This window comes from Balaenoptera musculus, chromosome 5, assembly GCF_009873245.2.
Source record: "Balaenoptera musculus isolate JJ_BM4_2016_0621 chromosome 5, mBalMus1.pri.v3, whole genome shotgun sequence".
NCBI lineage: Eukaryota > Metazoa > Chordata > Mammalia > Artiodactyla > Balaenopteridae > Balaenoptera > Balaenoptera musculus.
The window spans coordinates 7,041,474-7,055,576 of NC_045789.1; the positions used below are offsets into that span (position 1 = coordinate 7,041,474).

General features: G+C 41.7%; 1 protein-coding gene across 1 annotated transcript; it reads right to left on the bottom strand.

Annotated features, from left to right (window-relative positions):
• Positions 1 to 822: 822 nt before the first annotated feature.
• TKTL2 (transketolase like 2) lies at positions 823 to 7,784 on the bottom strand. The gene is given in 8 exon segments (XM_036853444.1): positions 823 to 2,766; positions 2,768 to 2,886; positions 2,889 to 3,348; positions 3,350 to 3,413; positions 3,415 to 3,619; positions 3,622 to 3,885; positions 3,888 to 4,024; positions 7,768 to 7,784. Coding segments are annotated over 8 exon segments (1,911 nt in total). The 3' UTR covers positions 823 to 2,121.
• Between the last annotated feature and the right edge of the window lie 6,319 nt (positions 7,785 to 14,103).

A 14,103-nucleotide genomic window follows, 5' to 3' on the forward strand; every position in this document is an offset into this window, starting at 1 on the left:
TAGGAGACCTGAGTTAACCCAGGGACAAGGTGTTCATCCAAATCAAAACTGCATCTTCACAAGCCTTAGTGGTCAAGGATTAGCATCAGTCAGGATGACTCTCTGATTTCCATGGACACTTACAATATCTCCAGACTGATTCAAAGCTAGAGAATATTCAATACAACACAACTGGATCTGACTCCATCTTACTTGAAGAATTGTAGACACAAGATAAGAAGTCTCACCTCCTGTTTCTTTTCTCTGCACCTGATAGCCACAGATTGATGCCCCTTGGAACAGAACCTTTACAGGAGAGATTAAGGGCTTCCTCACCCTCCTACAAAAAACATTTTTGTTCCTCTCTGAGATTCCATTAGTCATTAAAAACAAAAACCAAACCCTGATCTGCTGTCATTACTAAAGGTGTGTTTATGCATGTTTGATTGCAAACAGACCATCTTGCACCCCACATTCAAGTTACAAGCCATAAAAGCTGAAGCCCTTTCCTAGTATACACACTCAAGTTAGGACAAGTAATTCTGTGCTGGTATTCTATCTATTTTACTTTTTCTGCATCAATACTAGGGTTTGAAAACTTTAAGGATGAAGAACTGTTATTCAATAGCAACCCACTCACAGATATATTTGATTGATGTTACTAGATGGGAATGACCATATTGGAAGATCTACAGTTAGAGATCACAGGCTATAAATGGATTTTTGTGTGTGTCTGTGAGACAAATGAGGTAAATTTTTTTGTGCATTTGTATTTTCTAAATTTCTACAATAATCCTATAGCAACTGTTTTTATTTTTACAAAATAATTTTTAAATCTTAGGAAATAAACAGAGCAATTATCATGATCAATTTTCCAAAGGAGAAACCAGAACCAGCTCAGAGAAAAAGGACAGACATCACTACTACCATCCTGAGCAGGCCCCAACTTCTCTGATTCTCCACTTGGCAACTTTTGGTCTCTGCAATACCTTCTAGAACAATGACCCTGAGACAAATTGGTTATGTCTCCAAAGAACTTAATGAGGGCACTTAGTGAAGGTAATAAAACTAAGGAGCTAATTACCTGACAAAAAGTAATTTTAAACTTACTTTTGAACCTTGGCTCCGTGTTTGATTTTCCTGACTGGTACTTTGTTCTTGTATTCCAGCCACATAATCTACATACTCACAGCGAAAAGCAAGGGGCCTGCTTCAGCCCACACATTGTTTTCCAGTGATTTGTCTCCAGCTCGGACCTTTTCCCAGGATTACTGTTGGGGGACATGACTCTTTCTGCTTCCGGTTTAGATAGAAGGTTTTTCTTTATCAGAGAGAAACCAAGTCACACATACATGGCACAAACTGAATAAAGCTATTGGTTTTTAAATACTTTATTTCACTGACCCTAGTTTCCTTAGTAGATGAATATAATCAAGTTAGCAACCTGGTTTGGTCACTGAGAAAATGAAACATTTCTGAAACCTCACAAAACAGTGCAGTGTGCAAACTAGAACTAGTCAGGCTTTCATCTCTTTACAGAACAGTCTCTGCAAACAGCACGGTACATCATAAGAGCTTTCACTGCTGTCCTTCAGCCTCTAAACTGCAGAGGAGAGATGAAGGCAAACTTCCAAGGAAATGCCCAGGGAACTGCAGTCAAACATTATCCAGGAAGCTGCAGGTAGGATGCCATTACGTGAAAGCTCCAACTTGCTTCAAAACCTAGGCTACTGACTTCTACAATGAAATTCACATTTTCTTTACATACAAAGAAATTACACACATTTAAAGAACTGTTACCTCTATGTTAATTCCCAACCTGGTCGATTATTTGTAGTCTTATCAGCAAACTTTGTATGAGGTGGTTCTTTTGTTTACTATTCTGTTACTTAAACGATTATAACTTGCTTTAATGATTCAAAAATGAGAGTGACATTTGTATATATAGTCACAGCTTAAGAGAAAGGTAGTTGACTTGAATTTCTGAATTACGAATGAAGAAAGGTGTTAAATGGCTTTGTTTAAAAAACAAAAAAAGGCCCAACACTATAGATATAAATGATAGCTTTGTCACAACAAGCATGAATGTAATATAAAATGAGTGTTTTAAAACCAATGTGAACAGACTGACTTTTTAAGAAATCAGCTATTTGAGTTCATTAAAGTGTATTTCACAGCTGCTATGATGTGTCTAGCACTGATTCCAAACATATCCAGCAATTCACTAGGTTTCCCGCTTTTTTTAGGCACTCCTGACACTGCCAGCTGATGAACGTGGATGCCAGGCTCCCCAGAGACGGCTGCACAGACGGCTTCTCCAACGCCAGCTTCTCGGTAGTGATTCTCCACCGTGATAACCCGGCCGCCTGTAGCTTTTGCACTGGATACGATGGTGGCAGCATCCAGGGGTTTAATGGTAAACGGGTCAATGACACAGAGAGAAATACCCTGTTGAGAAATGGCATCGGCAGCCGCTAAGGCTTCAGGCAGAGTAACTCCAGCTCCAATAACTGTGACATTGTCATTAACACTGTGGCGGATGACCGTGGCCCGTCCCATCTCAAAATTTTCTTGTGGTATATAGATAACTGCAGTTTCCGGCCAGCTGGTCCGAACGAAGCACATTCCTTTGGGGTTGGCAGCCAGACAAACAGCATGCTCTGTCGAGACGGCGTCACTTGGATAGAAAACACTGCAACTGGGGATGCTTCGGAACATGTCTAGATCTTCCAGGGCCATCTGGGAGGGGCCATCTTCACCAACGGACACCCCGCAGTGGGAACCACTAACTAAGACTGATACTGGTTTGAGATATGGCTCCCTTCCGGATCTGATCAAATGCTCTGCTCAAAAAGGCAGCTGAAGTCCTAACAAAAGCAACGGTTCGACCACGTGTAGCACAGGCCAGTTCTGTTCCGCAGTAAAACACTCAATAAGACGCTCAGAGTGTTCTTTCCTGAATATCTCAGAAGAGATGGAGTTCTTTGGGTCACCACCCAGGACAATGACTCTTTCATCTGCAGGGCCCAGTTCAGCCAGAGCCAAACTATATGCTTTCTGAGTAGCTATCTCGTCGCCCGCTTTATAATCAGGCAGGCAGGTCATTTTTGTATCTGTGACGCTGACTGGAGGTGAGCCTTCAGCAGGGGCTATGAGATTCCCGTTGGTCCGTATCTGACTCGCAGTTAGTCTGATGACTTCATCTGCTTTTCCTTTCGGCACCGGCTTTCCATGCCAGTTCTCCGCGTGCTCGACGTCTGGAATACGCCGGCCCCAGAAGGTCTTCGCCACTACGGCAGCGGGCTTGCTCTTCACTCGAGTCGCCTGGCAAAACGCGTGGCACAAGGCCTCCACGTCCTGGCCATCCACTCGCTACCCGAGTGTTCCACCCACAGGCTCCGCGGCGACGCCGACAGATGTCTGCGCGGTGCTTCGGGGCGTGGCACGCCACTCTGTCCCAAGCGGTTCACGGGGAAGACTGCCACGAGGTTATCCAAACTGTAGTGGGCAGCAAAGGCCGAAGCTTCCCGGCCAGAGCCCTGCGAGGCCTCGCCGTCGCCCAGCAGGCAGAACACCCGGTAGCGGGCTCTGGCCCTGTACCCGCCAGCGTAAGTCGTTCCACACGCGGCGCCCAACCCAGCCCCAGCGATCCTGTCGCCACGTCGACAGCCGACAGTCTGGGGGTGGGATGTCCCTCCGGGGCACAGCGAATGGTCCTCAAGTTCAGCAGGTCGGGTTCACTGATGCCGCCCGCCTCCGCCCAGGCGGCACCGAGCAGTGGAGCCGCATGGCCCCTGGAGAGGATGAACCTGTCGCTGCCCGGGGGCTCCGGCTCTGTCTGTCTGTAGCTCGTCGCGTGGAAGAAGAGCACCGACACGACCTCGGCCGCGCTGCAGCACGACGTGGGGTGGCCCTGACGGAATGGGTGCGCAGGCGGTTGGCCACGTCCTGCAGGACCAGCACGGTGGTCGCGTCCGGGGCGGGGCGGGGCGGCGTCCGCCACGTTGGCGTCTTCCCCGGTTCCTGAGCCGCGAAAGGGGCGGTGCTACGGCGGTCCCGTCACGTAACAGCGCGCCCTGGCCCCGCCTCCGGGGGAACGAGCGGGGCAGTGCCGTCACGTGACCGCTGCCGCGGCTTCGTCAGGTGACAGCGCGCGCCGGCCCCGCCTCCCTGCGGAAACTGCTCGCCAAGCCGGCTTGGGTTCTCGCCCTGCCCCGCCTTCTTCTTCCGGTGAGTGGGTTTTTACTACTTTGTCGCCGGCATGTTCAACATTATGAAAAGTAATTAAATGTCTTCATACCCTTCCTCGTGGTATAAATTCAGAAGGGGGCATTCTTCTGTCCGTGTGTTACGGGAAGCAGTTTGTTGAAGTCGTGCTTTTTTTTCATCCCGTGAAGCCACGTCCGAGACATCTTCACGGTTCTGTAGCCGAGCATTAATGGGAATTATCCAAAGTCACTTTCAGTCTAACCGATATGGCAGCTCTGTGTCAACGAGACTTTTCAGAGCAGCTGAAAATCCTGTCTGTGACTTGCAGATGGAAGTACCAAAAGGTGCAGGAAAGGTCAAATCTAGACCCGCTGAATGGTGGCGTATCTAGAACTGCAGTTTCCCAAGTAGACCCTAAAATACTGTTAGTAATAATAACTTTTAAATACAATGAATTTACTTGCTTCAGTTATAAAACTAAACTTGTGACATGGAACACTTCTAGTGGGCAAGGGTTATAGCTTATTGTCTAAAAAAACAAAAACACAATGACAGTACTATATCCTCTCCCACTCTGCGGTGTTGAACAGCTTGACTCTTGAGTAATAATAAGTTAATAATAATTATTAACTTCACATTAAAATCATCACACTGGACACAAAAAACAAGCAAAAACGCCTGGACTCCACCTTAGGCAAGCCGAATTTTAATTTGTGGGCCTAGAAGTCTCGGACGCTATAGTTTTAATGCACCTTTTGATTCTCTGGGCGGAAAGTAAAATGGTGTTGCTAAGAGAACTCTCCAAAATGGAGCCGGGAGGCCACTGAAGAAGTGATTCCGAATGGATTCCGAACTTTTGGCCGCTGGTTGTCTTAACACAGGCATCCAGAACACCTGCCCAACGTTCCAGAAACTTAAGATGCTTGTTGGACCCTTACCCTAAGTAACTCTCATAGCCTATCACTTAAGGACAAATATCTCCTTCCTGCATGAGGGTCAGTCATAATTCTTGCCAGACAACTCTAACAACCTTGTGGCTTTTGTCTTTATAAGCCCCTGACTCTTTCTCGTCCCTGCACACTCTTTCAGTTTTACCCCAGTCTATGTCTCCAGAATTGCAAGACTTCAATAAAGCTCTTTGTTCTTGGCACCCTTGATACTGATTATGGTTTGACAGTTCTGATGTTTAGTCAAACTTAAGAATCAGTCATCTGCAGATAGGCTTACACCAGTGGTTCTCAATGTTGGTAGTACTTTAGAATCATCTGAGGAGTTAAAAAAACAAGTCTCATGTCCAGGCTGCACTCCAAAGCAATTAAATCAGAGTTTCTGGGTAAAGGATCTAGGCATCGGTAATTTTTAAAACTCCCCAGATAATCTCAATATTCAGTTGGGTTGTAAACAACTAACTCAGGGGTCTTGCTACTCTTTGTTTCTCTCTTATATCTCAGAAAAAAATTTAAATATTATTTGCCACTTAAATTAATTCTACCGTTTTTATATTTAAGAATACATATTAGAATAAACCATAATGGTATGACACTGACAAGATTTTAAGACTTGCTGAAGGAATGTTGGAGTCGGAAGAATCCTTAGAAGGTCATCTTGTATTACTCTGCATGCCCTTTACGAATTAGTGCTTGCTTACTAGATTAAAAAAGGAAGAGAAAATAAAAACATACCAAACTAGGACTGGGAGTACAGATGGAAATTAAAGAAAAAAATATTCGTAGTATCATAATAGCAAACTATTAGGGGCTGACAGGAAGGCAGTGATATAAACATAGGTAACTCACTATTATTTTGGCTAAGGAGAGCTCTAATAAACCCAAACAATTGGTAAATGTGGATAGTATAAAAATGGTCTATGAGGCAGTGTTTACCTGAAAAAAATGGGAGAAATAAGTACTTAACATTTCTTTTAAAGTTCCCAAATTCTTCCATTCGTTTAAAGTATTGCACAACTATTTCCCAAAGTATTAAACAGAAAGTTCTTAACATTAGTAACGATCAATTTTTTTAAGAAAAGAATGTAGTCTTGAAGATTTAATACCCTAGATAGTGAGTGTGAATTTCCCTCTGTTGTTCTGTGAGACCGTGTGGATTTCTTTTTTAAGTACATAAAAAAAGAATGTTTTGTAAATTATCTGTAAAATATTTTAAAGTGTTCTGAGATTTTTTAAACAAAGGAATGGAAATTTATATATAAATTATTAATATTCCTTGTAGGCATTTTAGTCTTTTAAAATATATTTTCAAATATGCAGTTGAAAGTAACCATATAAGTATAAAGTATGCATAGTTTGATAATGCAGATCACCCAGTGTGGCCGTGAACACAGTCAAGTAAATCAGAGACATGACACCACATTCTATTTTCTCCATTTAGAAGAGACTACTACTGACAAAAGGCCAGCCCCCAATTTTTAAGCCAACATGGCAAAAATTTAATTGTCTTGGAGAAAAGTCCATTACTCATTTTAGAACTCATTTTGGAAGATAGTCAGAAGTTTTCTGCAAACAGGAAGAAATTATTCATTTGTTAATTTTGGTTTATACACCTAAAGTAGGGATTGGCAAACTCAAGTACCTCTGGAGTAGGGAGTTAAATGTGTAAATGAATGTAGGTTATAATGTAAGAGGATTGGAGGGGCCTGTGACAAACTGGAGGATACAAGCCCACCTAAAGGCATTCAAAATTGAAAAATTTGTGAACATTTTGTTGGGGGAAAAAGCCGTTTCTTCAGGCTGCCAGTTTTTACCCCTGATTTAAGGCATGTTGTAAATAAATAAATATTTTGTTTTACCTTTGTTTAAATTTTTCACTATAATTTTTTCTCATAGTACAAAAAAAAATTTATTGTGTGTACTTCAAATGAAAATAAAACCCAACCAGAGCACTAATACAGATAGCTATGGAGGGAAAAATATAAATAGCAAGAATTGGTAAGTGCAGCTTCTGAGGAAACAAAACACCCCTACTGATTACTCAGGAGGTCTACACCAATTTGTGAAAATATACATTTCCACTGTTTGAGAGTGAGTTGTATATAGATTGGGAACACTGACATTTCGCTGATATCTGAACTGTTGAGTTTTGTTAAAATGGAATTTTATCAATGAAAGACACAAATGATGAATTCATCCTTTTTCTTCCTTTATTTGAATTTGGTTAGTTCAGTGGGCTAAGTATGGAGTGAGTGAGGGTAAGATTCTTGTGTAGGGCAGTAAGTTTCTTGGGGGAAGAAAGGTGCTCTACTTTCTTGAATTATTGCTTTGAAATTTATGGCAGATGCTATCACTGATGGTTCTACTTTTTCCATAGTTTATAGAGTCCTTATTTTTTTTGGTAGGGGAGAGAGGTAGACAGTAAAGACCTACTTCTAAAAGACCTACTTCTTAAAGTGCTTCTCAGATGAAGAAGTCCTGGGAATGTAATGTACAGCATAGTGACTACAGTTCAAAATACTATATTATATATTTGAAAGTTGCTAGGAGAGTAGATTTTAAATGTTCTCACCACACACACAAACACACGCGCACAAATTAAAACTGTGAGGAGATGGCTGTGTTAACTAACCTTATTGTGGTAACCATCTTGCAATATAAATGTGTATCAGATCATCACATTTTATGCCTTAAACTGACACAATATTATAGGTCAATTATACCTCAATAAAGCTGAGAAAAAAAATAAAGTGCTTCTCTGCTAAGTCCATTATTTCTAAATCTGCTCCTATTGCCTGTTTTCTCTTCGGACAGTGAGTTACACTGTTCTGCTTTTTGAAATAGCTAGTAATTTAAAAATTAAATGATGGACATTGTTTGGGGGTGCTATATTTTATTTCATTAAATTCTTTTAAAGGGTGTTGGATTTCATTCTAGCAGACAGCTTGGTGCTTTACACTTTTTTAAGTTTGTTAAGACTGATATAAAGTATGCTTCACTCTGGTGTTACTGCAAAAGCATAACCTCCCTGGGGTCTCCAATGAAGGTCCCAGGTGTTCAACAAGGACCCTCTTCTCTTGGCCGGTCAAGATTCAGTTGTGTCAGTCAGCGCTTTGTGAGCTCTGGGAACTGTTTCATTTACTGCCCCGAAGCTACCCTTTGCCTGGCCTAGTAGAGATCTCCAGAATTCTGCTGTGCTCTGTGTAAGACAGCCTTCCCTGCAGCGCTGTCTGCAAAGTGCCTCCAGGAAGATGATGTGGCTTACCTTGTTTGTTTTTCTTCTCTAGGGATCACGGTTCTGCCCTGCCTGTTTTCCAACGTATGAACACTATTGCTTTCTAATAGTGTCTCTAGTTTTGTTGTTGTTTATGGCTAAAGGGTAAGTCTCATTCTAGTTATCCTATCGTAGTCTCAGAACAGCATTTTAAAATATTTTGAACCATAATACCTTCCATGGGGCATATACTCTCCAGATAACCTAGGTTTTGTAGAATGGGTATGATTTTGGTTAGTGTAACCTTGATAGGAAGTCAAGAGCAAAGTTACAAAAGTAGCAAAGTTACAAAAGAGAATTTCTAATCTGACAGGAAGGGAAGATTCATGCTGAGAACAGTGAGGGGAAAGCAGGAAGCCAGATTTTGAAAAGGCCTTGAAATAGAGCCAAGTGAGTTGTTTTTGAGTTTTGTTTTGTTCTCTTGCTTTTGGGTTGAGGGTGAAGTGCAGTGGAAAGGGTTTTATCATCTGAACATCTTGATCATGGCAGTGTTTGGGAAAATTGTTCTGATAGTGTTAGGAGAGATAAAATGAACGTGGGGAAGGCGAGGGTTTGCAATGGTGCCAAAGTCAGACTAGGAGGTTCTTCGTCTCGTTACCTCCATAAAAATCTGTCCTAGTATGACTCTAGGTGTCCCAGTCCTCCTGTGAATCCTGGGCAAGGCAAATGAAACTCTGACTACAGAAACGTTGATAGAAAATTCCCCTGTACACAGAGCTGTAGTTAGGAACTTTTCTGTTTGCTACACGTATGGTACAAAAGTGTAGCAGAAAATTATAAGACAATTTGTGAATCATAAACACAAATTATAATAGGGAAAATTACATTTCCAGAATTAAGTGTCATGGTTTCCATTAGGACTTATTTATTTCTGTTCCATTTATTACGTTCTTTCTTTCAGATCAATTTCCAAATGTTCTAAGTTCCTGTAAGTTTAACTTGGTGTGTAATAAACAAAATTTCATTTGTTACTCCAAAAAAAAAATATATATATATATAGTTCTGAACATTAAATTTAATGCAAGTAAGTAGAATTATCTGACAAAATTGAGAACAAGAAGTGGAGAAAGCAGCAGGTCTGCAGTAACAAAGGATCACACACTGGGGTTTCGGGGTGGGAGCTAAAACAATAGTGATGATCTCACAGCCCTGAAGGCTGGAGGTCCAAAATCGAGGTGTCAGCAGGGTTGTCCTTCTGAAGACCATGAGGAAAGGATCCACGCCTGGCCTCTCTCCTTGGCTCGCAGATGGCTGTCTTCTCCCTATGGCTCCTTCCCCTCTGTGCATGTCTCTATCCAAATCTCCCCTTTTTATAAGGACATCAGTTATTTTGCGTTAGGGCCCACCTTAACAACCTCCTTTTAATTTGACTACTTCAGGAAAGACTATCTCCAAACAAGGTCACGCTCTGAGGTAGGGGTGAGGACTCCAAGGCATCTTTTGGGGGTGGGAGGGGAGCAGTTCAAATGGTAACACTTGTCTTGTGGTCGTATAACTCCAGTATTCACATGGCCTTCTCCCTCATGCGTGTCTATGTCCAAATTTCTTCTTTTTATCAGGACACTAGTCGTACTGAATTAGGGGCCCACCCTTCTCCAGTAATGACCTCATCTTAACTAATTACATCTGCAATGACCCTGTTTCTAAATAAGGTCACGTTCTGAGGTGCTACAGGCTAGGACTTGTGCACTTGAACCCTAAGCTTGATCACCAGCCCTTATGTTTTTGTTTGTATTAACACATCTCTGATGACACCACAGTCTTTGACCACGTTAACCATCAAATTCAGCTTTTCTCAATCTTCCTTTTTTTAATTGGAAAAGTTTTTAAAGTATTGCTTTAAAAAATTCGAACACTAGAGAAGAACAGAGTGAAGAGTTATTTTCCGAGCTCCCCCCACCTCAAGCCTCATCTCGTAAACTATTAACAGTTGATTGTTATCCTCGCTGATATTTTCTATACTGTCTTCCTTCCACAGTTTGTTCTAAGTGGGATTTCTTATGCACACTGTCTTATAGCTCACTTTTTCAACTTAACGAGTATATAAAATTGCCCACATCAGTACATACTGATTTAAATCATTTTTTAAAGCAGCAGCAAATAATCTTGACTTGTTAACTAGAGTAGCAATCTCGAGGATGTGACCACGAGATGGCACTAGTGCACAACCACCTTTATTGGGAGTCACTCCGACTGATTTGCATGGGGGCGGGGAAAGCCTCTCAGCGCCGACCCCTCCCAAAGGCAGGGTGGACCACTCTCCGGCAGGGTAGTGGTGGGGCATCAGAGAGGGGAGACCCTAGGCCCAGGTAACTCCAAAGAGCCGCAGTGGCTTGGGGTCCTTTACAGCCCCAGGGTTGATCTCGCCTGCAGGTAGCAGATGCTGGGTGATGTTTCACAGGGTATGCAAAGCAGGGAGACTCTAAATGGCTAAACATCTGCTCTTCGGAGCTATATTTCAAATAATCGGATGTGTAAACATTTGATTTTGGCACCAATCAGGCTTTTGAGTTACTGGGTCCCAGCCTGCTGTGAGGAAGAAAACAAGATACAACTTTATAGGGGACCACCTTTAACTCTTTTGTATAACAACTAGCTCCCTACTGAAAGACATTTTACAATTTCTCCGCCGCAAAAAAATTGTCACAGATCGTTCAAAAGAAAAATTACCAACCAATTGACATCATATGTGACAAAAGGCTCATTTTATTAATGTGATCAGGACGCCCAACAATAAGTAGGATAAAATGGTGAAGAAGCACAGGCTCCTCGAAAACAACCCTGAAAAATGACGGCAGCAGGAAGGAACTGGCTGCTAGAAGTGAGATTACGACTGTGAACACCCTGGGAAGATGGGGACTCGTGAGCCATGGGTGGGAGGCAGCGGCCTGGGAGGAGGATGTCCGTCTGGGGGTCTGGAGAGGTTGTTAACTTGAGCCCTTGTCTCCCTTCTTCACCTTAGGGGTGGGGGGCATCACTGGTGTCCCAGCGGTGTGAGGCGCTGGCGGGGGAGACGGAGCCCAGCTAAGTAAGGAGAGGTGAAAACAGGCGCAGGAAGACAGCTGCCCTCGGGCCCTCACGCCTCCTGCTCTCCTGTCAGCAGAAGTCCTCTGGTCCCTGGAGTCTCTCCTCTGTGATTTCAGCCTCCGTGTTCTGAGACTTTCCAAGACTGACACAGTTGAGGGTGTGACTTTCGGCACGTCCCCAGTACACATTACAGGACAAGAGAGCTGACTCCTTCAGTGAAATGTGATGCTACAGGTTCAAGGAGAATACACACCTGAGGAGTACGACTCCTCGAACAGAAAGTTAAAAATAATGAAATTGGGGCTTCCCTGGTGGCGCAGTGGTTGAGAGTCTGCCTGCCAATGCAGGGGACACGGGTTCGAGCCCTGGTCTGGGAAGATTCCCACATGCCGCGGAGCAACTGGGCCCGTGAGCCACAACTACTGAGCCTGTGCATCTGGAGCCTGTGCTCCGCAACAAGAGAGGCCACGATAGTGAGAGGCCCGTGCACCGCGATGAAGAGTGGCCCCCGCTTGCCACAACTAGAGAAAGCCCTCGTGCAGAAACGAAGACCCAACACAGCCATAAATTAAAAAAAAAAACAATAAATAATAATGAAATTGAACAACACATGCCACCTTAAGCAGAGTTATTGGAACAGATGAACCAATAATTTAAAATGAGTACAATACATGTTCAAGAGTTGAAGAAGAATATGGTAATAAAGCAAAGTGATAAACTCTTTTAGAAAACAAGTGATATATGATACATATCTGTTAAAAGTAAGGTAGTTAAAATGAAGACACAAGATGGAATATCTAGCAGGATGATTACATCAAAGAATAAAAGGGTAAACTGGGAGATGAAATTAGGAGTAATCCAAGGGGCAGTAGAAATAAAGAGACAGAAAATACAGGAGAAAGGTTGAAAGATTGGGAGAACAGAATTATCAATATCCAGATAATACAAATCCCCAAAAGGAATTGAGAGGCCGTGAGTATCAGGACACGTAAGGAAATACCAATACCTAGACACACTGTAGTAAAACTGCAGAAGAGCAAAGGCAAGAGAAATTATGAAAAGATTCCACACAAAAAGTAAACCACCCACAAAGGAACAAAAATTAGCCCAAAGTGAGACTTCTCAACAGTAAAACTGGATGCAAAAGACAATGGAGTAATACATTTGTGCTAAAATTTTTTTAACACTTCTTCCTGTGAAGTATAGCCTACAAACATAGAAGTGCATAAACCGTAAGTGTGACACATGAAGAAAAATCATAAAGTAAACAGCAAGGTAACCACCACTCAGGTTAAGAATATCGCTGGCCACTTAAGAAAGTGTATCTAGAAAATGTAGCTCATTTTGCCTGTTTTTGAACGTTATAAATGAACTTTACAAATGAACTTATACTGTATGCATCCTTTTGTCTATTACTTCTTTTATATTACGATTAAAAATCAATGTTTACCATCACTGTAGTTTGTTAATTTCATTGCTGTATAGAATTTATCACACTTATTTTTCTATTTTTGTTGATGAACAATTAGGTTTTCTCTAGTTTGGGCTATTATAAACAGTACTGTTAGGAATGTTTTCATATATGTATCCTGAGAGGCATGGGCTAGAGTTCCTAGGGTATGTGTCCGGGAATACCACTGCTGGATTAGAAGATGTACACATTTCAACTTTTCAGATAATGCCAGAGTGGTTTCCCAAAGTGGATAAACAGAAGCTTGCTCTTTGAGGTCAGGAATAAGACAATGATATCTACTATCACTAGTACTGATCCACATTTTTATCATATTAAAGAGTAGTGTTCTATTCCTATTTACATGTATTTATAAAATCTAAAAAATCTGTGTTTGTAATTTTAACGTGGGAAGATATTTGAGTAGCATTTTTAGAGATGATGATGGAAACGGTCAAGTTTTCTATTCCTCTGTCAGTTTTATAGGTTATATTTTTTTAAGAATTTGGCTATTTTATTTAAATTTATTTGGTCATAATATCCTCTTACGCTTGCATCATCTGAAGTGATATCACCTGTTTCAATTCCAGTATTGGTTAATTGGGTCTACTCTAAATTTTTTGAGTGGTCCTGCAGGAATGTATCAATTTTATCATTCTTTAAAAGGAACCAAATTTTTACTTTCCTGTTCTCAATTATGTCTGTTTTTTCAATTTCAATAATTTCTGGTCTTCACTCTCTTCCACCTTCTGTTTTGAATTTCCCTTATTGTTCCTTTCCTGGCCTCTTGGTGTGGATTAGCTCATTAATATTCAGCCGTTCCTCTTTCCTAACATTTATATTGAGGCGCTAATACATACACTAAAGGACCTAATTGCTGCTTCGGATGTATCTCACAAATCTGGATATGTAGTATTTTTGTTATCATTTCAGCCCCAAATATTTTCCAATTTCCATATGATTTCTTCTTTAACTCACGACTTATTTGAAAGTGTAATTCTTAATTTCTAATTATATGGGAATTGTCCAGCTATCTTCTTCTTGTTGATTTCTAATCTAACTGCACAGTGGTTAGAGAACACATTCTGTAGGATTTCAGGCCTTTCAAATTTGTTTGGATTTGCTTTCTGGCCCAAACTATGATCATTTTTGATAACTATTCCATATATGTTGGAAAACACAAGTATTCTTGGAAGCACTGGAAGCAGCGTTCTATG